Raw genomic sequence first — 25,854 nt, 5'->3', positions numbered from 1 at the left:
TTGGCACTCGTTAAGACTTGGCAACAATAAAATTAATTATGGGAGTAGTGTCCCTTATGTTGATATGCTCCCCCATCCCCCCTATACAACAATTGTATCTTAGACTGCAACAAAAAAACATGGATAGCTGGATTGTTTAGATGATAGATTTATATAGATCTAAATTATCTAGGATTAGGATTTCTTTTCTCACAAAAATCAATCTAGACCTAGAATATCTGGAATCTAGTAGAGTAAAGCCTAGACTTATGATTTAGCCTACGCAACGTCTGTTCATCACTCACTCACCGACTCACACTCAGCTAACATGTCTGTGTCTCCTGAATCAGTATAAAATGACTCTTAAATCAACTTAAATGAGTTATGAGTATTACTCAAATTACTACCCCTATTACTATTAGTATAAATTACTAGAATGCCTAGTACAGATCAATTGAGTTTGAGTCAATTGAGACATTTGTCCATTTTATTAAATTTTAATACTAATAGTTCAATGATTCTAGATACATTGATTTAGATGTTGATCTAGAGTCTATAAATATACCTTTTATTTTTATACATTATAATTCATTATATTGACAATATTGTCTATTTTATCACTGCTGTGCTGTACTCTGTACTGTATAGTATACAATATAATACAATATTGACAGCTAGATCTACTTGCAACTCCAGTACCGGTAATGAAAATGAAGTCATGATCATATTATTATCATAGAGATCTAGAAATATAATTATAAATTCTATTGGCCATTATTTGTTCTTGAATGTGTAACATCCTAATAAGATGAACATGCTAGATGGTGTAGATTGGGAGGTAGTAAATTACAACGAATTGGAAATGATCCTACAGCTCAACGATTTCAGTGAATCCTCTGTTGATACTGAACTATCTAGTGGTTTGACTCCATTGTGTTCAGCTTGCAAATACAATAGGGAAGATCTGGTTACAATACTTTTACACCACCAGGCTCAGGTCAACAAGCAATCTACATATCTTAGCAGGAGCCCTCTACACTTTGCTTGCAATCATACATATGGAAATATCGGGATCGCTAGAAAAATAATTGAAGCACAGGCACATTTAGATGAACTGGTATGTTTTGTGTTCCCATGTATTAAATAAGATTCTTCAAACAAAAAGGGTTTTCATGCTTAGTATATGTTTGTCTTGATAGATTCTATGTTCTAGACTATTACTGTGACATGTTGTATTCAAATATATGACCCTTGATAAATCTCATCTCTGCCTAGGTCCCATCTGGGGCATCAGCCACCAACAAGCTTTTACAAGCGTCTCAGTTCTGTCCCTACATCTTCCCCATCTCAGTGCCATGTATTTTGGGGCCACCCCCTCTTCCTATTTCCTTGGGGGCTTCTAGGTGAGGGTATTGTTTTATGATGTTGGATGCAGGTTTGCAAAGGGTATGGCCTATCCAACTCCAGCATCTCTGAAGGATATCTTCTTCAATAGGCTGCTGCTTTGTTCTTTGCCACTGTTCCTCGTTTGTGATCTTGTCTGGCCAACGGAACATAAGAATCTTTCTGAGGCAGGTATTGAGACATCATTACCTGCCACCCCTGGACAAATACTTGCTAATAATTGAATGATCGGTACTGACTAAAAAAAATACTGGCAACATTCAACACTTACTTTGTGCTATCATTAAATATTGACCATGGTGATTAGTCCCCATTGAAGGAATTTATAAGAAGAATGTTCATAAAGTCTCACAACTTACCGGTACATGAAAAAAAAAGTTGATGTAACTTACACATTTGAATGGTATCTATTTTTACATTATCAATTGAATTATATTAATTTAACATGTTGGTCTGTTATAAATATAAAATATGTTGAAAAAATAAAATTTTTGTTTCTGACTTAAAAAACACAATTGAAAATGTATAAATGAAACAATGTGTTAGATATATAGACATATCTTTTATTTTGCTTTTCTCTTTCTTCCCATGACAATTTAGCACTTTCAAAGAATTAACAAGAAAAGTAACAATAATAATAACTGTTAGCTCTTAATTTCTTATGAAAATCTTTTTTTTTATTCATTAATTGTACTTCCTAGGATGGAAATGGTAATTCCAGTCTTCATCTTGCTTGTCAAAAAGTCAACATTCCTGTGGTAGAACTTCTCTTAAAACATGGAGCCAGTGTAAACATAGCAGGAGAAAATGGAGAAACTCCTCTTACAAAAGCTTGTTATACAAAAGATAAAACTTTGGTTGAAGTTTTACTGAAAGCTGGCTCTGATGTCAACTCGCCAGAAGGACTTCCCCTAGAAATCGCCCTGCGAGACTCAGCATTGGAAATTCTTTACCTTCTCATTCAAGCAGGAGCTAATGTCCACAAGAGGCCCTATTTGACTCATGCCAGTGAATATGGGAATATTGAATTAATGAAAGTAAGATTTTATGTGTGTGTGTAAATGTTAATGCATTAAATGACTCGGGGATAGAGGGAAGAAGTCTCGTAACTGAAAGCTAATCGTTAAATAATGGTTGGAGGAATCAAACTGTTTTTGGGGGAAAAGAAGGTTCTGTGTCAAGTCTGCGTAGCTTTATATTTTTAACTTATACCTATATTAATTTATATCAAAAGGCTGGTTTTTTTTGCACACTACTGTCATTTAGCCTGAATGGTATGTAATGGCTGAATAAAGACATAGCTGTTTGTCTGAGTGCTAAAGGGCTTGGCTTCTGAATTGAGGAGTCAGGGTATGAATCCTGGGATTTTTTAATTTTGGGATTGGAGTCAACCAAGCTCTTATGGATACCAGACATTAGGTGGTTGGTTGTTGTGCTGGCCTTAACATCATCTGCCCTATTATAGATGGCAAGGTCTAAGATGGTACTTTTAGTGTCTCTCTGAATGTTTATAGTTTGAATGCTAGATGGTGTAGACTGGGAAGGGGTATCTTACAATGAATTTGAAATGCTCCTACAGCTCAATGATTTCAGTGAATCTTCTGTTGATGCTGAACTATCTAGGGGTTTGACTTCTTTGTGCTCAGCATGGAGGTACAACAGGGAAGATATTTTCCACTTAGGAATAGAGAATATTCATGTCCACATTATATATTCATTGTCCTTTGTCATTGTGCTGGAATAACTGTGTAAACCTTTGGCTTAAACTGATCACTAGATATTTAGTTGGTAATGGGGAACCTTTTTCTTTTAAATACCTTTTATAAACACCCAGTATCTATAGCAAATGTTTAAATGTCAAAAGAGTGGTCCCTGTAGTCAACAGACATTTTATATTTTTTGGGTACATATTTTATGAGATACAAGAAGAGCCAAGTAATATAGTAAAAATAAAAGTAAAGTTTTCCCTTTCAGACCTTGCGATCCACGGGGCAGATGAAGTAATATAGCACATGAATTATCAAGTTCAAATTCTGTTGATTTTTGTTCTTTTCTCTCTTGAGTCCCCTATCTCTAAAGGGTAACTGACTTTTGAAAAATATTAGTGGTTACATGGCTCTTTTCTTGACCATAAATGAAACAAATTTAATTTACTCTTACCAAGAGATGGAGGCAAATCTTGTTCTCTGAAAAACAAATAATCCCCTCCTGGCTAGATACCCATTTATTTGTTTTGCTTTTGCCTGTTTAAAAAAATAAAACATTGGAATTCATTTTTTCTTACATTGTAACAAAAAACAAGCAAGCAACCACTAAAGAGGATTTATAAAAAAGCTGCTGTCCCCCTCTACACTGATATTGAAATTAGTCACATATTAAATTAATAAGTTTACCCTTCCCACGACATATCATTTTGTGTTTATTCTTTCTTCCTTTGACTGTTTAAACCAGTGATGCCCAACCTTATACAGCCTGCAGGCCATTTTAATTTCCGACACTCGTGTCACGGGCCACATTAATGAAAAGATACAGAAAAATGATATAGAGACTAAACCATTTTAAACAGTTTTATTAATCCCTTGGATGCAGTAGATCTATTTACACCCATAAGTCAATTACGCAACAAGGGTTTCAGGCGTCTTATAACTGAACAAGTTTTTCTACTAAATTAAGTGCTTGTAAACATTGTGATCCTACCCAGCAATTGTTTTCGGAAATGTGCAAGGTTTATGCAGACAACGCGGCATAGAAATCTATTGTCTGTATTGCTCGAAATTTCTCAAGCAGGGAAGTCTGGCTTTGTAAGTCAATCAGTTCCAGTTGGTGTCACTCCTCAGCGGCAATAGTAATTATTTCAAAATCTGCTGCTCTGTCATTTAGTTTTGAATGGAGATTTCACCATTGTCCACTCGTTTTGCAATTGTCATGCCAGAAAGGCTGACAGCTTCAAATGCATTTTTTTTTCAGGCCGATTTTATTTCATCACTGCTAGCAAGCACATTTTAATTCTTCATTTCTCTTGTTAAAATGTGAGTAACTCTGTAGCCTCCATTACAGCCGACTCATTTTCTTGACTTCTTGGTAAATATTTTCGTCACTCGCTCAACTCTAGGCATAACTTAGCTATCTTTTCTTAGCGGCTCAAGCCAACAGTGCCTCCATATTTTTGTAATGGTTTGTTTTAGAATGCCTTTATGTTATGTTCTTTAAAACAGCCACACTTTCTGTACAAATCAAACATGTTGGCTTGGTCATTTACATTTAATAAAGATCTGTCCACTTGTCCTGGAAGTTTCAACATCAAATTATCGTTTCTTCGACACTCCCATTTCATTAGTACAAATGTTACATGGAATGGCACCTATCATGTTGATTTCAGAAGTACCCAAACCAAAATGATACATAAAAGATGCGCTGGGTTACACACTTTTTATGTCAAGGACACAGCTTTTGCTCAAGACAACCGCTGAATTGTCTAAGACTCTAAAATAATTGTCAATTCTTGTCGCAAAAAAAACAAAACAATGTGTTCTTATAGAAAAAAAATTTACATGAATAACTAACAAGACAATAGATTAGTATATCAAAGAAAAAGTGTGATTCCTAACATAGAGAAAATAAATTTTTCAACCTTTTTTTTTTTTTTTTTTTTATTTTCTACATTTTGTGCTGATGTTTTGGCGGGCCAGTCAAAACCACGTCGTGGGCCAGATCTGGCCCGAGGATCTTAGTTTGGGCATCACTGGTTTAAACTGATTTGATAAGCCTATCCCATGTGAAAGCAGAAACAAAAATCCTTGAGCCCATAAATCATGGGTTGTTTTTTAGTTTCCAAAAAGCGAGGAGAGCAGGAATACAAGAACCTTAGATATCAATGATGGTAGATATCAATGATGGTATTTCTTCATTCATCATCATAAGGTAGCTGAAATCTGTAGCAGCTAAGTTACAGTTACTGGCATTATGCAAAGTGACTCATGGAAAACTTGCCCTCCTCCCTTATCCAGCAAAGGCCACACTCTGAATCTCTTATTATGTTGATAAGTCAATACACTAGGTGGCCACTTGCTATTCTTCATGGGGCAATATTTGTGGAAAGGGATACCACCAGCTTCTTTAAGGGGCCTTGATATGTTGGGCTACTTTTTTTCTGTGGACCAACCTGTGTATATAGAGATCCTTGTTAATATTTGTGGAAAGGGATACCACCAGCTTCTTTAAGGGGCCTTGATATGTTGGGCTACTTTTTTTCTGTGGACCAACCTGTGTATATAGAGATCCTTGTTAATATTTGTGGAAAGGGATACCACCAGCTTCCTTAACTGGCCTTGATATGTTGGGCTACTTTTTTTCTGTGGACCAACCTGTGTATATAGAGATCCTTGTTAATATTTGTGGAAAGGGATACCACCAGCTTCCTTACGGGGGCCTTGATATGTTGGGCTACTTTTTTTCTGTGGACCAACCTGTGTATATAGAGATCCTTGTTAATATTTGTGGAAAGGGATACCACCAGCTTCCTTACGGGGGCCTTGATATGTTGGGCTACTTTTTTTCCGTGGACCAACCTGTGTATATAGAGATCCTTGTTAATATTTGTGGAAAGGGATACCACCAGCTTCTTTAAGGGGCCTTGATATGTTGGGCTACTTTTTTTCCGTGGACCAACCTGTGTATATAGAGATCCTTGTTAATATTTGTGGAAAGGGATACCACCAGCTTCTTTAACTGGCCTTGATATGTTGGGCTACTTTTTTTCTGTGGACCAACCTGTGTATATAGAGATCCTTGTTAATATTTGTGGAAAGGGATACCACCAGCTTCTTTAACTGGCCTTGATATGTTGGGCTACTTTTTTTCTGTGGACCAACCTGTGTATATAGAGATCCTTGTTAATATTTGTGGAAAGGGATACCACCAGCTTCCTTAACTGGCCTTGATATGTTGGGCTACTTTTTTTCTGTGGACCAACCTGTGTATATAGAGATCCTTGTTAATATTTGTGGAAAGGGATACCACCAGCTTCCTTATGGGGGCCTTGATATGTTGGGCTACTTTTTTTCTGTGGACCAACCTGTGTATATAGAGATCCTTGTTAATATTTGTGGAAAGGGATACCACCAGCTTCCTTACGGGGGCCTTGATATGTTGGGCTACTTTTTTTCTGTGGACCAACCTGTGTATATAGAGATCCTTGTTAATATTTGTGGAAAGGGATACCACCAGCTTCCTTACGGGGGCCTTGATATGTTGGGCTACTTTTTTTCTGTGGACCAACCTGTGTATATAGAGATCCTTGTTAATAAGTTGTTTATATAAACTAGTTTGGTGTACAATCTAACCTGCCCTTTAGTTTATGAAACAAATGAAATATACCTGGTACCTTGGTTGTTTGTCTTGTTCATTGACTACCAACCTTTTTGTCACAACCTATCTCTTATTGTTGGTAGGAAACCACTGGCCCCATATATGATTTGATTAATTATTATTTCTTCTTGCATCATTTTTCTACCTTTGAGTGACTTATTTTTCTGGTACTCACTTATTTAGGTTTTGTACCAGTATGGAGCTGACATCAATAAAACTGACTCCCTTGGTATGAATCCTTTACAAATAGCTTGCTATTCTCAAACTGCAGGGTCAGAGACTGTTGAACTATTGTTACATTGGGGTGCAGATATTCATGCCTGCTCACACATGAAAGAGACAGCTCTACACTATGCCTGTAGCCTACAGGATGTTAAGAAAGTCAGGCTGCTTCTGGCCTATGGTGCTGATGTTAACGCTCAGGACCGACTTCGTCTTTCTCCGCTGATGGTTAATATGCATAATCTATCCATGTCCATAGGACCTCAGTACGACATTGCAGTGGTCATAGCCAGGCTCCTGCTGGCTGCGGGTTCCAGGCTAAAATTGGAATATCTGGATTCACTTAGATATCCTTCATCTCTTTTACCCTGCGTTGCTCAAAAGAAGAGAGACTTATTCAACATGCTGTACCAGCATGTCTCACAGCCCCTCGGGCTCTTAGCGCTGTGTCGTGTTAGAATACGCAGGCTGATCCAGCCCAACATAGATAAAAACATTGACAGTTTGCCCTTGCCACAACATGTTAAACGTTATTTAAACTTTTGGGACATTGTCAATTAAATATTATTTATATTTATTAGAATTTCTAAAATTGCCAATTAAATATAATTTATTATGTTTATTAGAATTTCTAAGTACAGTGAAAATGATTAGGCATGCTTGTGCTGCTTCTTGAGACAGATATGTTATATATTTTGGCATGTGTATAAAGCAGTACCGGTACTAATCAGGTTGTTTTTTGTGTGTGTATGTTACCCAGTATGTATAACTGCTTTTAAGTGACAAGTCTGTGTGGTTACTGATGAAATTATTTTTTACTCACTACTGTTTAAAAGTTTTTATCTTTTAGCAGTTACAACTGTTAGTAAAAATGTGAATATTTGTTGACTATCTTTTAATAAATATAGTTGTGTGGTGGTTAAAATAAAAATGAAATGTTATCTTGTTTTTAAACAGCTAACATTATTGTTCAAAATTGTAAAAAAAAATATAGCTTACTATTTTAAAAGAAGTTTTACCTAAATGGCACGATAGCTGAGTGGTAAAACACTTGGTTTCCAAACTGGAGGTAACGGGTTCAAATCCTGGTGGAGACTGGGATTTTTAATTTTGGGATCTTTGAGCGCCTGCTCTAATGGGTACCTGATATTAGCTGGGGAAAAGTTAAGTTGGTCGGTCATGTTGCTGGCCACATGACATGACACCTCGTTGACAGTGGGCCACAGAAACAGATGACCTTTACATCATCTGCCCTATAGATCACAAGGTCTGAAAGGGGAACTTTTTTTTTTTTTTTCAATAAAAAAAAGATCATTATAAAAAATACAAAAATAAAGAAAATCCACTTGAACATTTATTTTATTCAATAGAATTTGTTTTGACTAGGCCTCAGAGAGATTGGAATAAAAAAACAAACTACAATGTACAAATTATTTACACTCTTAACCTTGCTGCAGCAGTTCAAACAATAATTTTTTAAATTCAGCATTTATTGAAACCTGCTAGTAAATATTATCCATTACGTCATTGATATTCCAACAGTGCAATAAATTTTTTAAATAGCTAAACTTAAATTTTAATTAAGTTTCTTACTTGTTTTTTTTGTGTTAATCAATATCTCAAATTATATTCAAGATTTTATTTTTTGTTCTCAATTCAAATACCAGTACTACATTAACAACAGTATAGAGATTCTATCTCAGTTCCACTTGATCAATTCAATCTAAAACAAAAAACAACAACAAATCTGTTACTTTGTCTTGCCCTTGTTATTTCTACTAGCGTGCCCATTACTTTTGTCATTTTGCTGCTTGCCTTGATGATCCTTGTCTTTCTTGAAGTTTTTTTTATTCTTTTTCTTTTTCTTACTATTACTAAAATCTGAAATGAAAAATAAAATTAGGTTACATTAAACAACAGAAAAATGACATCAGTATCAGTAGGCTGCCTAAAAATAGGTAGACAGCTTAGAATGCTAATATGTTTATCATTACCAATATTTTTAAAAAAATTAATAAAGGAAGTTTCAGTTATACACAACCGTGTGGTTGTTCCCTGCAAGTGTGTTAAGTAAAACATGAACTACATACATTAAATCTTGTTCTAAAATTGGTTTTGCATAAAGGCACTAAAAAAATGAAAGTTCAAATTACAAAAATATTATAAGTAGCTGTTGCACCTTCTAACACATGTTGTGTGTGTATGTATACATAAGTATCAAAGCATGTGTCTGAAAACAAAACTTTTAAAACCATTGGTGTGGCAATCATTTCACCTTTCGGTATAAAAGTGGCTGGAATTCTTCCATAGGCAAGATGCGTCTGTGTAATTAATGTTGGATCAATTGGGATCCAGGGCACAGTGTTGTCATTGTTGATCTTATTCACAGAAACAGCCTCAGGTACTTGCCTCTCTCTGCTGTTGGAAAGAGAAGAAAATAATGTATGTAAGTCTAACAGCTGTAAAAGAGGAAACAGACATTATAAAAGAATAATGATGTAAAAGAGGAAAGATGGACATAATGAAAGAATAATGATACAAAGTAACTATGCAATGAAGCTCTATCCAATTAAAGCTGTACTTGCTTTCAGGACAAGAATGGAAATTAAAATAATCATGGCTTTTGTTTCACTTTGTTGTTTGTTGGACATGTTTTGGACGTTCCTAAAGAGTTGAAATTATTACCCCCTACATCCTAGCCCAAACCTCCTGCAGGACAGCAGCCAAACCATGGACCATTTTGGTAGCAGTCCAGAGTGCATTTCACACAACAAGACAGCCTTCCATCAACGCATCAATACTAGTCATATATGACTTTTAGAGTTAACTTTTCAAAATTGTTTTTTTGGCATTGTAATAATGCAAAATTTTAGCTAAATATTAGTCATTAATGATTTTCTCCTTTCTGCATGCTTTGGAATAAATTATGTGAACCATGTCAAATGTGTGTAAAAGTTTTTAGGTTATTTATTCTCATCTTCAAAATTTAATTGTGGAATTAAGTCCAAGGTAAATGGCATATTTCCATAAAATATGGCAGAATAAGAAATATGTAAACTGGTTTCAATACAAGAATACTTTTAATGTAAAAGCACTAGCACTTTTATATGTTGTCTGTGTAGAAAACTCTGTATGTAAATCTGCATGTTTTTCTTATAACGACTGATTTATTTAAAAAGACCCACCATATAATACTTACTTTCCTTCTGGCTTTAGGCATCGAAGTGCACAAAAATCTTTGCCTGGTTCATGACTCAAGAGGTATTTGCCACAACCCAAGCTTAAAAAAAATATATTTCAAATTATACAAACTTAAGTAGAAATATCCATTCCTAGAGTATATAAACTGAAAATGTAAACACATTTACACGAATAAAACTACAGACCTCATCAAATGATTTAAAACTGTATCTAAAAACTGAAAGCCATCTTTGGGTCTGAAAGCAAACAAAAATTCAAGTAAGTTATGAACTATTACCAAAGTGCAATATTTTGCTAACTTAAATTTAAAAAAAACAACTATGTTTTTTAACTCTACCAGACCGCTGTACCAATTTTAAAATAATTTCCAAAATGGAACTATGCTGCTGTAGCCATTTTATATCAGAATCTAAAAATAACAAACCAATAGTATTAAACCAAATTTTTAGCCATAGCAGGTGTCGGCAAGTTAACGGTGGATCTAGGCTTGTAATAAACCTAATGTTGATCAATAATTTTGGTTGACATATACTCTTAGGAGTCAGATGTATTATGAAGAATGTCTTTACTTCAACTGAAAGAGACAGTGAGAGCTCAATTAATAAGAAAAATCTTGAGCTTTATTAGGTCTAGAGCTTGAAAGAGAGTTAAGGGTGGTGTGGTCCTTAGGAGCTCAGTCATAGGGAACTGTTAGGTCTGGGGACTAATGGTTGATAGGGTTAAGGTAATATAATTTAGAAAACCTTTTAAAATAGATCTATATTTATAAATTAATGACAGTTACATAAGGTATTTTGAAAATGAATCAAAATAAAACTGTTAGAGACACTGAGGTGAAATTTTGTCTTGACTGTTTTGTGAAAGCACCTATCATAATGAGCAATTGTTTTAACTTTCAATTACGGAGCTCAAAAGTACTGACTTGATGTGACAGTTATTATTATATATCATGTTTAAAACTCAAGTCTTCACCAGAATGCAATTATAGAGCATTAGCAAGTTAAGCTTCTATCTCCCTCTTCTGAAACAAAAGTGTCTTGCTTTGATTTTCTGGCTTCCTCAGTACGTTGATAAGAATATATTTATTAAAGGCCTCAAAGTAAAATAAAAGTAAAGTACTCCTTTCAGACTTTGTGATCTATGGAGCAGTTGATGTAAAGGTCCTTTGTTTCCATAATCCACAGTTAACAAGGATGTCATGTGGCCAGCACAATGGCCAACTGAAAGGCCTCAAAGACATTGGGATAGCACCCTAGTAACCATCTACCCGTTTGTTTGTTTTTTTGTTGAATCAACATTTTCCATAAAGATCTTATATTTAAAAGTGCAAAAAAAAAAATTGATAAAGAATCTGTTGTGTTAATCTGGTGAGGTTTTCTTTCATTACCATTAAAAATCATTTATTTTATTCATAAAGATGAATCACAATAAGTGCTCTTATTGACTTACTGAAAGTTGAATGTACCTCCTAGGATCTGCTGGGGCTCCAGCTCTTCATACATGAGAATCTCAGAGTTGAAACTGTTAATGCGAACTGAAAGACATGAATTCTAACTATAATGTTAATATTATAAGATACCCATGGATTTCCTAAGCATGTATGATTGTAACTCAATTGAGTTAATTACAAAGTTGGCATTTGAGTATCATAGTTTTAAGTACCCTAACCTCTAAGTAAATTTGTCTTCTGTCTGATATAGCATGAGGTCCAACTTTTTACCACTTCTTTCAGAGTTGTTTGCTCAAAGCCATGATTGGATTGATATTCTAGTTTAGGAAGTAAATAAACTTGCCGAGACTGGAAAGAAAACATCAACTTTGAATGATTATAGCAATAAATGTTTTTAGAAATTCATGTAGAATGATTTCAATTCTGAACAACAAAGAAAAATTATTCCAGTGAAAACATCAGTTTATAGAGTTAGCTCTATATACGTTCTCATTCTATTACATTTGATGGGTAGCTCACCCTACATGGGATCTCAATTACATTATATTTATGTTTGTGACAAAAATGATTCAGAAAAGGGGGTGGGATTAAGTTGGACATGTGCGAAGACAACTTAATATCATAACATATTATAAACCTAAATGTGTTATTTATTTCCTTGGGTTTTTTTGTAGCTGAGTGACTCTATCTAATCAGGTAATGGTAATAAATCACTAACATGTATCCTACATGGTCTGAAGTCAAGTGAATTCAACTGAAATGATAGTGCATCACACTTGAATGGCAGTGTTTAAATGTTTCATTAAAGTTTAAATTAAAGACTTCAATAATAAAATAGAACTAAACACCAAAAGAGTCCATTGATAAAAGCTGACTATGAAAAACTAAACATGGGTTGCCCAGTAAGACCTGTCCTGCAAGGCCATTATAAATACAACAATCATTAAAAATGCACAAACCTTTTTGCTGTCTTTCAGCACACCATGTGACCGACATCGTATGAGTATCTTCTTACCCCCAATAGTAAACAAATTGTACAAAAGACTGGAGAAATCTTCTGTTGGTCCCATGTACTCGGAGGGGTCCTCTGTGAAGAGACAACAATGTAAATGTGTGTGTTTTAAGTTTCTACAAGTATGACTAAAAATAACATTTTTACTATTAAGACAGATTGACAGATTAAAGAATTAAAGAGTATTCTCTTTTATTCTTGAGAACAAGTTCTCCAGCCTCTTCCCCTCACCCAACAACAAACATACTGACAGCAATATAGTAATGGATGGGTTAATTACTACTTAAGTTGGGAATAGAGGAAGAAATATATAAAAAAATGGTAACTCAAGTGAGATAAAAGAAATCAAGTAAAAAATACAAGTATCAACTGCCTCTTGTTTGTTAGTTTTTTTAACTTAAGAAATTTACTTTAAAATTTGTTTATATTCTATCAATGTGTCCACACAAAAAAAAACTTAAGAAAAGTAAATATTTTTTTTAATACCGGTATTTAAAATTTTTTCAGTACTTTAAAAAAATCTAAGAGAATTGATCATTGGCATTGGTTTTCTCCTAGATTTCAGTTTGACTCTTGTTGGATAACATAAAAGAATGGACTGGTCTCTCTCTTGATATCCTGCTAAAAACAGCTGCTGACCGGGAAAAGAGGAGGGATTTGGTTACGAGAACTGTCACAGCACCCCTACAACGCAAGTCAAGGGACAGATGACAGATTTACCATTTCAATCTACATATTTTGGGAATAGTTTCTGTGCAAAATTTAAGTTTTTCTGACAATATGGAACCTAGCCTAAACAACTTTATTATGCATTTTGGGCAGAACTGTCAAGGGGCCAGATATGACCCAGATGGGCCTGCAGGCTGAATGTTGAGCATCACTGTTGGAAAAAAATCTAGATTCTTTCTTTAGTTAGTATCTCTCTCAATACTATAGAATAGTGAATGAGAAGGAAATGTTGTGTTTGACAAGAACAGTCATTACTGTGTACAAATTTGTGTGCAAAGAACAAGAAGAATAACAACTACTGAAAGAATCTATTTTTAGTTCTAAAAATTGGAGTTAATTTTCAATTCACTAATTTTTCCCTATTTTTTTTAAATTGTATTCCTACTATTGGCATTCCAATAGCACCCTTAAAAGTCTAAGAGAATATTTTATTACTTCGTAAAACAGAATTTTCTTGGCATAAATTCTTTAAAGTATAATACAGTTAGATTTTGGATTTCCAACATTTTTGGCAATCTGACAACTTCCCAGTCCAATAATAATTGGACAATCAAAAGTCAACTGTACTATTACAAAATATGAAAATAATGGCTGAAAATAATAAAGAGGTTTAAAAATTCAGTTCTATTAGACCTCTTCTAGTTAATTCAATTTCAGAGTTTTTAAATTATTTGATATATTTGGACATTTTAGTGATTTCAGTAATTTGAATAAAAAAAAAGGAAAATTAACATAAAAAAGAATACCTCTGGGGATTTCTGAACTCGACATTGGCTGTTTGAGAGGCTGTCCTAGAATAGAATCTAATGGACACAACAAGGAGTCACCATTGTCTACACTAGGTATGCGGGGCATATCACTATTACTGGCCTTGGCAAAATTGCGGAGAGATTGGCGGCGGCTGAAGCTTTCTTTTGGAGATGAAACAGCAGGGGAATGATTGGTTGTAGCATGGGGCCCTCCTTTGTGAACAGGGGACAAGGGAATTTCTTGAACCCTCTGACCTTGTTTTTTAGGGGACAATGAGGGAGAGGAAAGTGTTGGGGAGAGAGGTGTGGACAGGGGGGAAGATGGAGTGTCTGGTACCGGAGATAAGGGACACAACCTTTGATGTGCATCTTTTTTTGATTTTCTCCCTTGGGTTTCCACTTTAGCCCTTTTCGATTTCGGCTCATCAGATGAACTGTCGGTCGAGCTCTTCTGTTTTTCTGCTGCTCGAGTGCGCATTCCTCCTGGTGATGAGCTGGTGGGAAGAGGTTTAACTGCTCCTGTGCCAAATGTCTCCAGGGAATCACCGCTGGATGAGAATATGTCAAAAGTGTCATCATAGGGCTTACTGAGATCAGGAGCACTTATGTTGTGCGCCAGTCGAGGAATAGACCTGATATTACGACTGTTTCTGATTTTAGTTTGGGAGACAAATACTCGCAAAGCATATTTATGAAACAGTGTACTGTAGTCTCTGATGAGGAGGTCATCTTCAAACAAAGGTTTGTCCAGGAAGATTAGCTTGTGACTTGAACCTGGGTCATTAAAAAAAAAATAATTAAAACCTTGTAAAAAATGATAACTGTGGAAAACATTTGGCTTCGCTTGAGTCATTAATACATAAAACACTGAACCAAAATTACATAAAACATAGACCCATAAGTTATAAATACAAAAAAAAAAACTAATAAAATATTCAGAAAGACACAAAGAACAAAGATGAAGGCACATTTCTTATTTCATATGCTAGGACTAATTCATATTAGTTCTCCTTCTTCCATAGGTCCTAAATCTGTCAGGAAAACCACTGCCTTAGCTATATGAACAAAGAGGCATATTTAAAAAAAAAGAAGCTAACATCTTAATAGATAACAGAGACCAAATTCTATCCAATAAAGAAAAGATAGCAATAACAACATTAATTTCGTATGCTTGTTTGCATGTTTTTGTGTAAAAATTCATGATTTCTTGATAACATTACCCCAATGGGAGATTATTAACTTCATGGTTGAAGTTTCCAACTTTCATAATAGTGTTTATTGAAAGCTCAAGACCATACATACTACTAATACAAAATCTACTATGGCAAAATCTACTATATACAATTTACTAGCATACAAACTTCTATGGCAAAATCTACTATCATACAATCTACTATGGCACAATCTACTATCATACAATCTACTATAGCACAAACTACTGTCATACATTCTACTATTGCACAATCTACTATGGTACAATCTACTATGGCACAATCTACTATCATAAAATGTAGACCTCACAATCTAACAGCTTCCCTATTTATATTTAGTCAACTGATGCACACCTTCTGATTGATATGTTTCCACAGTCACTGGAATGTTCCAAGCTTTGGCATAGTCTGGCCCATGGTTATTGAAGAGACAGTTGACCACACTCGAAGACATGGCAACTTGGATCTTGTGTTTGATGAGCAGCGCTTTCATATTACCATCAGAACTGACTGGCTGGTTAGCCAAAATAACATGGCAATGTTATGAAAAAGAAAAAAAAAGTCAAATGCATGACTGTCAATGAACTCTACTTATTAAGGTCCATTCAACACTTTTGATATAGTAATATGTAGATTGGTACTAAAATATTTATAATCCCATCCAGGATGATGCAGTTTTAAATAAAGTTCTACATGGCATGCTAGTCTTAAGGTTACCTGATTAAAGTGGCCAAAGGTTAACTTTGACCAACACAATGCCCAACAAATATCATTCACTTTTAGATTGCTGTGAATTCAATGGACATGTCACATTTCAGCATTAAAAAAAAAAAATTTATTGAAACCAGAATTTAAACTTCTGTTTGGAAGACAACCTCCCAACTAACAAACTCAACTAGCTGTATTAAATTTGCCTAAAAGATGATTTATGGGGGGGGGGGGGGGGGGGGAGTAATTTAAGAATTTCTTACCATAATCAACATTTTTTCCCACTAATATAAATTTGGAGAGAAATCATACCATAAAATTATTTTAAGAACCAAAAAAAGGCTTATGCTATGGGGGAAAAATGAAGGCTCAGGTTAACAATTTATGGCTGTCTTATGTGACCAGAAGGAAGAATACAGAATTCCAAAGGTTTTTCCATTCAAAATCTATAGTATTAAATCAGTGTACGCTATCCCGACTAAACTAATCAATGATGATGGAACAGGAAATAACATTCATTGCGTTGTACACACCTCATGATGAATAAACCCAGGAAATAACTTTTTTGAAGACCTTGGGAAATTGTAGTCCAGTTTTTTAATAGCATGCTCTATTGGCACCGGCTTGCTTCCTCCTTGGATATCTGGCAGGACAATCCTTGGGGGCACACCCTGTGGATACATTTTTGTTTAGGTAGAAAACACTACCTTATCTTATAAATAACAGATGTCCCTTAAAAACAAAATAAATATAAGAAAATTATGCCATATGTATGTCCATGTGCTAATCTTATCATGCATATTCATTAGTGACTTTAAGTCTACTAAGTCAATGGTTTTCCTAGCTGATTCAGACAAACCTGTTACTTGGGTTCTTATAGCACTAGGGAAACAAAAACACTTTTAATATTAGAATTTGTCCTAGCATATGGAATAAGAAATGTGTTTATATTCAAACCTAATGAATGAATTCCAAAAGACTCAATTTGCATTAAAATTTCAAAAGTGAAAGTTTCCTATGTAGACTTGAATCCTACATAAACTTGAACCACAACACTCTTGAGTTGTCTAATTCTTCTAGGGTCAAACATAACAAGGGATGGAGGAATCAATAAAAGAGATAAAAAAAACAGTTTAAGCTTGACATCTGCAGTCATGAGCAAACTGTGGAAAATCTGGAAGAGTAACATTAGCTTCCAAGTAAAATTAAAACTGTATTCTACCCTAGTGGTCTCTCTACTCCTATATGGTTGTGAAAGTTGGACACTAAATGCTCAGGTTAAGACGAATTGAAGCCTTTGAGAGTACAGAAAATTGCTGGGTATCAGATACCAGGAAAAAGAAAAATGAGTTTATACTTGAAAAACAGGCAGGCAGGAACTCCTCAATACTGTGAAAAGACGAAAGTTTAACTGTCAAAAGTCATCCGTTAAAGTATAGTGGAGGGAGCATGAAGAAAAGGTCGTCCAAAGATAAGATGGCTGGACAACATAAAAGAATGGGCCGGCTTCTCTCTTGATATCCTGCTCAGAACAGCTGCTGACTAGAAAAATGGAGGGATTTGGTTACGCAAACAGTCACAGAATACATACGACAAAAGTCGAAGGACAGATGAGAGGAACTCTTCTATCTATACATACATGTAAGTCACTTCAGTATGCTACTAAGCATCTTAACCTGTTAGTAATTTAGTCCAACTGTAACATGCATAACTTTAATTGTTTTTATTGTACATAAACAAATGTTCACATATCCAAACCTGATAAACTAGATAAGCAATAAATGAATTAGAAAATTAGTCTTTGTAAATCAAATGTGTCATTTAATTAGGTGAACATAACATTTCCTTATACAAGTCACTTGGGCAAATAAAATTATAGGCAAATAATTTGTGTGGTAATGGTACACAGTAGTTTGTAATAGTATGAAAAGAAATATAATTTTACTTTGCCAGAAATACTTATGTATATTTATTTTGATGCCACCTAATGTGCTAAGCATCCTAAGTAAAAAAAAATTGAGCACAAGTCTATGAAAATTGTGTGGACTATGGAATAAGTAACTAACTTTTGACTCATTCAGAAAGATGTAATATAAAAAAATTATTTTAACAAATCCAATCCAACTTTATGTTCAAATTAAATCTGATTGGACTGAATATGATTGGATCAGATCAGATCCAAATCAGATCTGATCAGGTCTAAAATGGATTGGATCTCATTAGATCTGAAGATAAATGTGATTGTATCTGATGTGAATCAAATCATATTTGAATGGATCTAATCAAATTGTATCTGATCAGGTTGGATAGGATCAGATCCAAATCAGATAGAATCTGAATAAGATTGAATCTGATTGGACCAAATAGCATCATGTTGGATGAGATATGATTTGACTCTATTGCATCATGACTTCCATCCACCCAACCAACTTTCAACCTTTTCCCATAAAGAGAGTGTATGCTAATAATAGGAATGGGAAAAAAATAGCTATAGTTTCTGAGAAGCTGTGAACTGGCTCAAATCATGTTTTAAAAATACAATTAAAATCAAATTCCATGAAACTATGATGAAGAGATTTGAATCAAAACATCTGGCATTCAACTAAAGATAAATTCAAACATCCCTTTTATAGATGACCAGAATTTACTAACAAACTCACTAAGTAGATTCACATTATGAGCTACATCACAAACTTACCACTTCTAGAACTGTCTGACAAAAACTCAGCTCAGCATCGGGTGATCTAGACCTGAAGGAAATGTTACATTTGGCAGCTGGCTGGAACAGTGTTTCATAATCTTTTTTTAAACGAAAAGCGCAGGCCTTTTTCTGTATTAAAAAAAATATAGTTATGCACATTTTTTTTAATGTTTTGGGAAAATCATACAAACAATTTTAAAAATAAAATTTAATATAATTAATAGAGTTATTAATGAATAAGAATGATTGGCAAACAAAATGATTAAGGAAAAATTGTCAGTATAAATGTGAATGACAGAACACTTTATCCCAAGAGTTGTTTTCTAATTTCCTTGAAAAGAAGGTAACTCTATTTCCAATGTTTGTTCTTAGTGTCCTGAATTGTGATGGTAGCCAATTGTTTAAGAAATCAGCTGATCAGTTATTTGCAACATAATGTAAGAAAAAAAAGACATTTACTTTTTTTTTTATTGAATGAAAAATAGTTTTTTCCTTACATATATAATTTTTTATTTTCATTCTATACATTGTTAAATAGAAAAACCTTATAACGTATCAATTTTAGACTTGGTACCACCAACTTAAAGGTAATTAAAGAGTGAAGAAAGATGGGGAGAGAAACAAACCTACAGATGCGTAGTGCCTGGCGCCGGCCTTTAGAAACCTATAGCCTTGAGGGTGTTTCAAAGCCAACTTGTGTAAATATTTCTGAAACTCTGCCTGCTCATTCACAACTCTCCTTTGCAGCGACTATAAATGTAAAGAAAAAACAAGAAACAAACATAAAATTCAAGCTATAAAAAAACCCACAATGTGGTCATATTGTTTGAATGGACACAGAAAGGGTCACAAATATTTTAAGAAATAAGGTTCCAAGGACAGATGACTATCTCCTAAATGAATTCCAACCCTAAGTTAAACAAGAGAGCATTTAGTACATTCCTTTAAAGGCTGTAAGACTAAAGCATGCAGTGATACTGTAACAGGGTCATAGGCTCAAGCTTTTTAACTTATTTGATTAAGCCTAAGACATAAAAAAAAACTTGGCTACTGAGATTCTGGCATATTTAACTAATTTAAATGATTTTTTTTCCAGATGTAATTCTTTTATTTTAGCATGGTTCAGGCCAAACACTGAATCAAAGTGCCCCTTCCCCCTCACTGCAGGGAGGACAAAAAAAATTATCTCATTGTCACGTACACTGTATCTATATTTAGCCCAAGGTTGTCAGCAGAATCTCAGCTACCTCAGGAAATTTTTATCACGCAGCAAACCTTCTGTTTTGAAATAAATGTGATTGGTTAGAAATATTAATTATTGTACATTGAGCTGCATTTATTGGTCAGATTGATTAACTAAGCGGCAAAGAGATATTAGTCACATGGCAAAACGGCCAAAGCTCTGTACAATTTTAGATATTAGCGCCAGTCTCGTGTTGGAACTCAAAGAAAGATGACATGTTTATATTATTGTGTAGATTGTTTAAACTAGTAGAGATTTAATTTGAGTTTTATTCTATCACAGTATATCATTGTAATTATTTGTGAATAGCTTTTCTAAGTTCTGAATTAAAGTATTTGTTTTAGACGAAGAGAAGTTTCGTCATTGAATTTAATAAATGACATACTTAGATCGTCTTATCGACTAGCAACTTCTGGATGATCCTCTTATCAACTGGCAACTTCTAGATGATCATCTTATCAACTAGCAACTTCTTAATGATCATCTTATCAACTGACGATTTCTAAATCCTCGGCAATCACGATCATTGGTTGTGCAACTCAGGTCAAGATCATCTTCAACGTGGCAATAGAAAGAGGCATATTAGAGATCGTGACATCAAGCACCATTGATGATCGTGACACTCATGTTCTTTATACCTGTCCTAGAATTATGGAGTGTGTGTGTTTTTCTGAAGTAACCAACAGTCACAGAGCAATGAAAGACGCTGAATGAATGACTGATGAAAAGCAGCAGAAATTAAATACAGAAAGTGCGTTTGTGAGTTGTATTTTGTTTCAATTGTTCAACATCTTATTATAAATTGTGTTTCTACATATTGGAAGTTGTCAACGATATTAAACGAGGTTGTCATATAGCCAGCACAATAACCAACTGCCTTAACTTTTCCCCAACTAATGTAAGGTACCCATTAGAGCTGGGTGGACTCAGAGGCGCCCAAAGATCCCGAAATTAAAAATCCCAGTCTTCACCAGGATCGAATCTGGGACCCCCAGTTTAGAAGCCAAGCGCTTTACCGCTCAGCCAATGTGGCCCACTTGCTATTAAATTGTATGGAACTAATAAGAGCAGGTTTTTAGAAGGGGAGAAATGAGCCTCTTGAATTAAATGAAGTTCTTTTAATCATAGTCACTTATTGAATTTGAACTGCTTTCAGAAAGTGACTGAAAAAGTAAAGGTAATTGGTCACATCATTAGCCAAAGAAGCAATTGAATTTACTTGCACTTTCCTAAAAAAATTAAATTCATAAAAAAAAAATACCTCAAGAGTAGATAACTCATGTATCTGCTGCTGCCCAAAAATGTCAGGGGGTCTCTTGTAAAGATAGGGTTTGACATATTTGTTGTACAGCCTTAGGTAGGTGGCATGCTCTTCCACAGTGAGTTCTGATCTCTTGAAGCTAGACACGTATACGCAAGAAAAAAAAAAAGCAATTAATTAGTTTTTGAAAAAAGGCTAGAATTGAACTATTCAAAATGAAAAGCTAAACTTTACTGATTGTTACTGTGAAAACCAGACATGTTTTACTCTTAAAGGTTTGATTTGTTTATTCATTTTTTAAATGAAAGTGCCAATACTGGATTGTACAAGGTCAACTATTGGGATAAAGTATTAATGATTATTTTCTTCTGTACTAAACGTATTGACAATATATATTTATAGTAAACTACACTAATTGTTCTATTTTTTTACAATTCTCAAATTTCTATATTTTGTATTACATTTTTTTTAATCTCTTTTTGCTAATTTTTTTTAGATTTTTGTATTATAATATTTTATACATATATATATATTTCTTTGCAATGGAGTTAGACACAACTTTCTAAAAATTCTTTAAAAACAAAATTAAAAAATAAGGAAACAGCAGAAATATAAAAGTAATATATGCATCTAAAAAAAAAAAAGATGTACAGAAATGATCTCCCCTTTATTCACTCACCCTTCAGCATCATTAAGTTGCCCAAGGCAAGTTTCAGTTGTCTCTATGCTCTGCTCTTCCAGCTCATCAGCCCAGACACTGTTTTTTTTAGCCGCTGTCTGTTTCATAGGGGATGACTCTGGCGTGTCTTTCTTGACAGAAAATATAGGTATGTCCTGATCTGAGAAGTCATGCGTTTCATTCTGTGATATCTCATGAAGTGATGAGACCTGAGTAGCTGGCTGATTAGCAATGCTGCCGTCGCTGATTTCTGTAGAGTCAGGTTCCATTGTAGTGCCAAGATCACAAGACTTTCTGGGGTCTACCTGAATGCTTCCTGCAACAGACACTTCCCCTTTCCAATAATCTAACGTAGGCTGGGAAACAGAGATGTCATCGTCACTCTCTTCATCTGACAACGAGGGCATCACAAGACATAAAATATCATCCGATTGGCTGTGATTTGGCTGAGCTTCATTAGGTTGAGTTACCAGTTTGCTGTTATTCTGATTAATTTGAAAATCGCCATCAGAAGAACTCATCCCTTCAGAAGGTTGATGAGTTATTGATTCAGTGGTAATCTGATATTTATTAACATAATCTGGATTTACTACTTCTGAAACATTGATTATAGAATGACTCACTTTCTCATTTCTTTGAACATCACTGGTGTTTTGTTCAAAATGAGCACCAGTAGGAGTACTAACTTCAATGGCTTTTTCATTTAAATTAACATCAGGAGTCATTGCTTCAATAGTATTTTGATCCATATTAACATCAGGAGTTATTGCTCCAGTGGAATTTTGATCATCAGGAGTCATCACTTCAGGAGTCATTAGTTCAATGGTACTTTGATTTATATTAACATCATGAGGAGTCATTGCTTTGGTAGTATTTTGATCTATGCTGACATCTTCAGGAGTCATAGTTTCAACAATATTTTGGTTGATGGTAACATCATTAGGAGTCTCTTCTTCTGGAACATTGAGTAAATTTTTTGCCACAGCATTTCTTTCTTTCTTCTCTACCTGAACATCACGGGAATGACTCAGGGAGTCTGAAACCTAAACATAAAAAGTATGTTAAATTTATTAGACCTGCCACACTTCATTATAATTCATGTCTGTGATTCATTCATATTGGTCAAAATTACTACAACTTTTTTTTAAAAGGCATTTAATCTTTGATCCAATACAGAACAACAAACAACATAATTACTATCATATTTAATTTTGAAATCCTAAGTATCCAGTCATTTCATCAACTGCAAACTATAATTTTTTAAGTTTGAATACAATCTTACAATAGTTAACGAAAAAGTTATTTCTAGCTTTTAGTACATTTTAATATATAAATATTGTTATCTTTTTTTTTAATTTTTAAAATTTCCAATCCTAGCCATAACATATATATATATGGTCTCAATATAACACATTCGACCAGCAGCAATGCTTATTTATATACAGATAACCATCTACACACTTACACTGTCTTTGCGTGGAGTCTTGCACTGTCTGGATAATGAGTTTCTTCTCAACAGAACTTGCTCATGAAGGTCTTCCATCTTGCTGCCCACATTTTTTTTGGCGGCAAGTTCTGTTTTCTTAGGCTTATCTAAATCTTTGTGTTTAGGCAGTGTCTTTTCTTTTTCACCTTCAACAAGACGGAGCGTCCGATGGACAAGCTCAATAAACTCCTCTTCAAATGATGGTGTACCCACAACACGGAGGTAAGAAGCTTCAGAGAAAGTAACTCCTTTGTTGTTTTTGGGCGGCATCCTATAAATAAATAGTAGAAATTCAGTATTAACTGAACTTTGTGTATATTCTAGTTTTAATTGTTTTCATCTGAAATTAATCAATTTATAAATAACTAACATATATATATATCTATATACATATATATATAGGCTATTTTTTTTTCATTTATAGTTTATTTATTTATATACCTATATAATCTATTTGTAGAAACAGACAGAAATAAATCTATAGAGATCTATAAATTAATTATAATAATTTAATAATCGTGACATTTTCAACTACATCTGTTCTCTCTCTCTCTTTTAAATATTTAATTCCCATCCATGGAACCTCTTCTTTATTTGGATGTTCATTCTGTTGCACCTTTCCCCCCCCCCCTCCTATAGACGCTTATAATTTTTCATGTGACTCTTTCCCCACACTGCCTGTTTAATAGGTTGTGACACTACACGTTTAGGGTATACCTCACTTTCCTTGCTGCCAGCTCACCTGCAGTAGGCATGGTCTCTAGCTTCAAATTAGCAGCCCGCACTTTTTTTCTTTCATTCATAAATTATGTATTCTAGATATCTTGAAGTTGATCTAGGTCATGTTTATTCATTGATCAAATCATAGATTTATTAATCCCAATAATATTTCTAATTAGTTACATACATTAGTATGATTGTTCTAAATCTAATATGAGATTATTTCAGGTGATAGTGATAGATTCTAAATCTAGATCTAATCAATTAATCAATCTAGTAATACTAGTAACTATATTTAACTAGATTCTAGATCTAAATCTACTCAGTTTAATTTTAATCTATTGACTCATCAGTCATTCACGTCTGATCGAGTCATCAGTCATGTCATACTCTTGCTTGACTTAGACTACTTAAAGCCTTAGTCGCCTGTTAGAGTAGACTAGAGTCAGTGACTAGAACTAGATCAGATCTATTATATCTATAAAATCTATATATAATATAAATATAAGTATATAGATTATAGATCTAGAGTACTAGACTAGATTTGACTTAATTTTAATCAGTTAATGTGACTTGACTTATGAAGTTAACTCTTAGTCTTACTCAAACTTAACTTAAGGACTTAAAATTAAAAATGTCTTAGTTTATTTTTTTTTTTTTAGTTACTAAGACTAAGTTAGTAGTCTTACTCTGGCCCTGGCTGGCGGACCTTTAAATATTGATAATTTACATTATTTACAAAGATCTATACATAGTACATACTATTATAACTATACAGTACTATACTCTATTCTATAGAATAGGCTATTTACTTTGGAAAGTTTCAATTTAGTCTAGCACACTAGACCAGATCTAGAATCTAGTGTCTAGACTTTTAGAATTAGAGTTGATTAGAGACTAGATCTAGAGTTAGAGTTAGATTGGATCATTCATTGGATCTTGACTTGCCAGACTTATGACATGTTTTAGTAATTCAGAATCTATTAAAAAGTGGGTGTAGACATATGCAGTAAAACCTAGCAGTTAAAAATGTAAATTTTATATTAGTTATCTACTATTCTACTAGATCCTGTATATTTACATAGTCATATATATATATATATATATATATATGCTTCTGCAGTGGCGTAGCTATAGCCATGCGCGGGTGGTGCGGGCCGCTCGGGGCATCAAGTGATGAGGGGCATCAAACTTAGCACAAGATTTCTCAATAAAAACTGCACACATTGTACATATGGTGCATGAACAAACATAAACTACCGTATTTGATTTTTTTTTTAATATTTATTTTGCCACTCTGTTAATATTATGGGCGCTGCTCAAGATTGATAAGTCTGGCTGGCGCTCATAGTGCTAGCTTAGATGGGGAAACTGTCTTCTTTGGTTCAAATGGTTGACGGCAGTGATTAAAGGGTCCTAAAGGTAAAAATCTGATAATGAAATGAATCTTGGATATCATTCCTTTTCTCTCAATGCAGAATCTGGCCCTCAATGGGCATCACAAACGAGTCGAAGAAGAATTGTGAAGACAAAATCTCGTAAGTAGGCGGAGTGTTAGTTGACATGCAGTCTTAATTTTCTCACCTATTTTGGATTCTTGGCCCCTGAATCAACTGACATAAACGCCGGGTAAGTCTACCTTCAAAAACAATGATCGTCAAATCGAGACTGCGCACCTGTTTGAAATCTTGAATTAAATAAAAATAAATAAAAAAATATCAGCTAGAATGTC

The 25,854-nt window shown here is 34.2% G+C and overlaps 2 protein-coding genes across 3 annotated transcripts; one reads left to right on the top strand and one right to left on the bottom strand.

Annotated features, from left to right (window-relative positions):
* The first annotated feature begins 8 nt into the window (after nt 1–8).
* LOC106062855 (ankyrin repeat and SOCS box protein 8-like) lies at nt 9–8,321 on the top strand. The gene is made up of 3 exons (XM_013221166.2): nt 9–1,096; nt 2,085–2,420; nt 6,934–8,321. Exons 1-3 carry the CDS (start codon nt 788–790, stop codon nt 7,531–7,533), a joined length of 1,245 nt encoding a protein of 414 aa, XP_013076620.2. The 5' UTR covers nt 9–787; the 3' UTR covers nt 7,534–8,321.
* Nucleotides 8,314–25,113, bottom strand: LOC106062854 (little elongation complex subunit 2-like). Of its 2 annotated transcripts, XM_056039193.1 has the most exons (17): nt 24,935–25,113; nt 24,145–24,237; nt 23,382–23,673; nt 21,917–22,959; nt 21,238–21,376; nt 19,364–19,483; nt 18,731–18,862; nt 16,566–16,703; nt 15,679–15,838; nt 14,111–14,887; nt 12,583–12,710; nt 11,842–11,971; nt 11,623–11,707; nt 10,359–10,409; nt 10,172–10,252; nt 9,248–9,390; nt 8,314–8,853 (listed from the first exon to the last, which is right to left on the bottom strand). In XM_056039193.1, the coding sequence occupies exons 3-17, from the start codon at nt 23,670–23,672 to the stop codon at nt 8,723–8,725; spliced, it is 3,549 nt and encodes a 1,182-aa protein (XP_055895168.1). In that variant the 5' UTR covers nt 23,673; nt 24,145–24,237; nt 24,935–25,113; the 3' UTR covers nt 8,314–8,722. The 2 variants fall into 2 exon arrangements, with proteins under 2 accessions (XP_055895168.1, XP_055895167.1); XM_056039192.1 differs by lacking the exon at nt 24,145–24,237.
* Between the last annotated feature and the right edge of the window lie 741 nt (nt 25,114–25,854).

Source organism: Biomphalaria glabrata, chromosome 8 (genome assembly GCF_947242115.1).
Source record: "Biomphalaria glabrata chromosome 8, xgBioGlab47.1, whole genome shotgun sequence".
Taxonomy (NCBI): Eukaryota; Metazoa; Mollusca; class Gastropoda; family Planorbidae; genus Biomphalaria; species Biomphalaria glabrata.
This window is presented reverse-complemented; position numbering and strand designations above follow the sequence as displayed.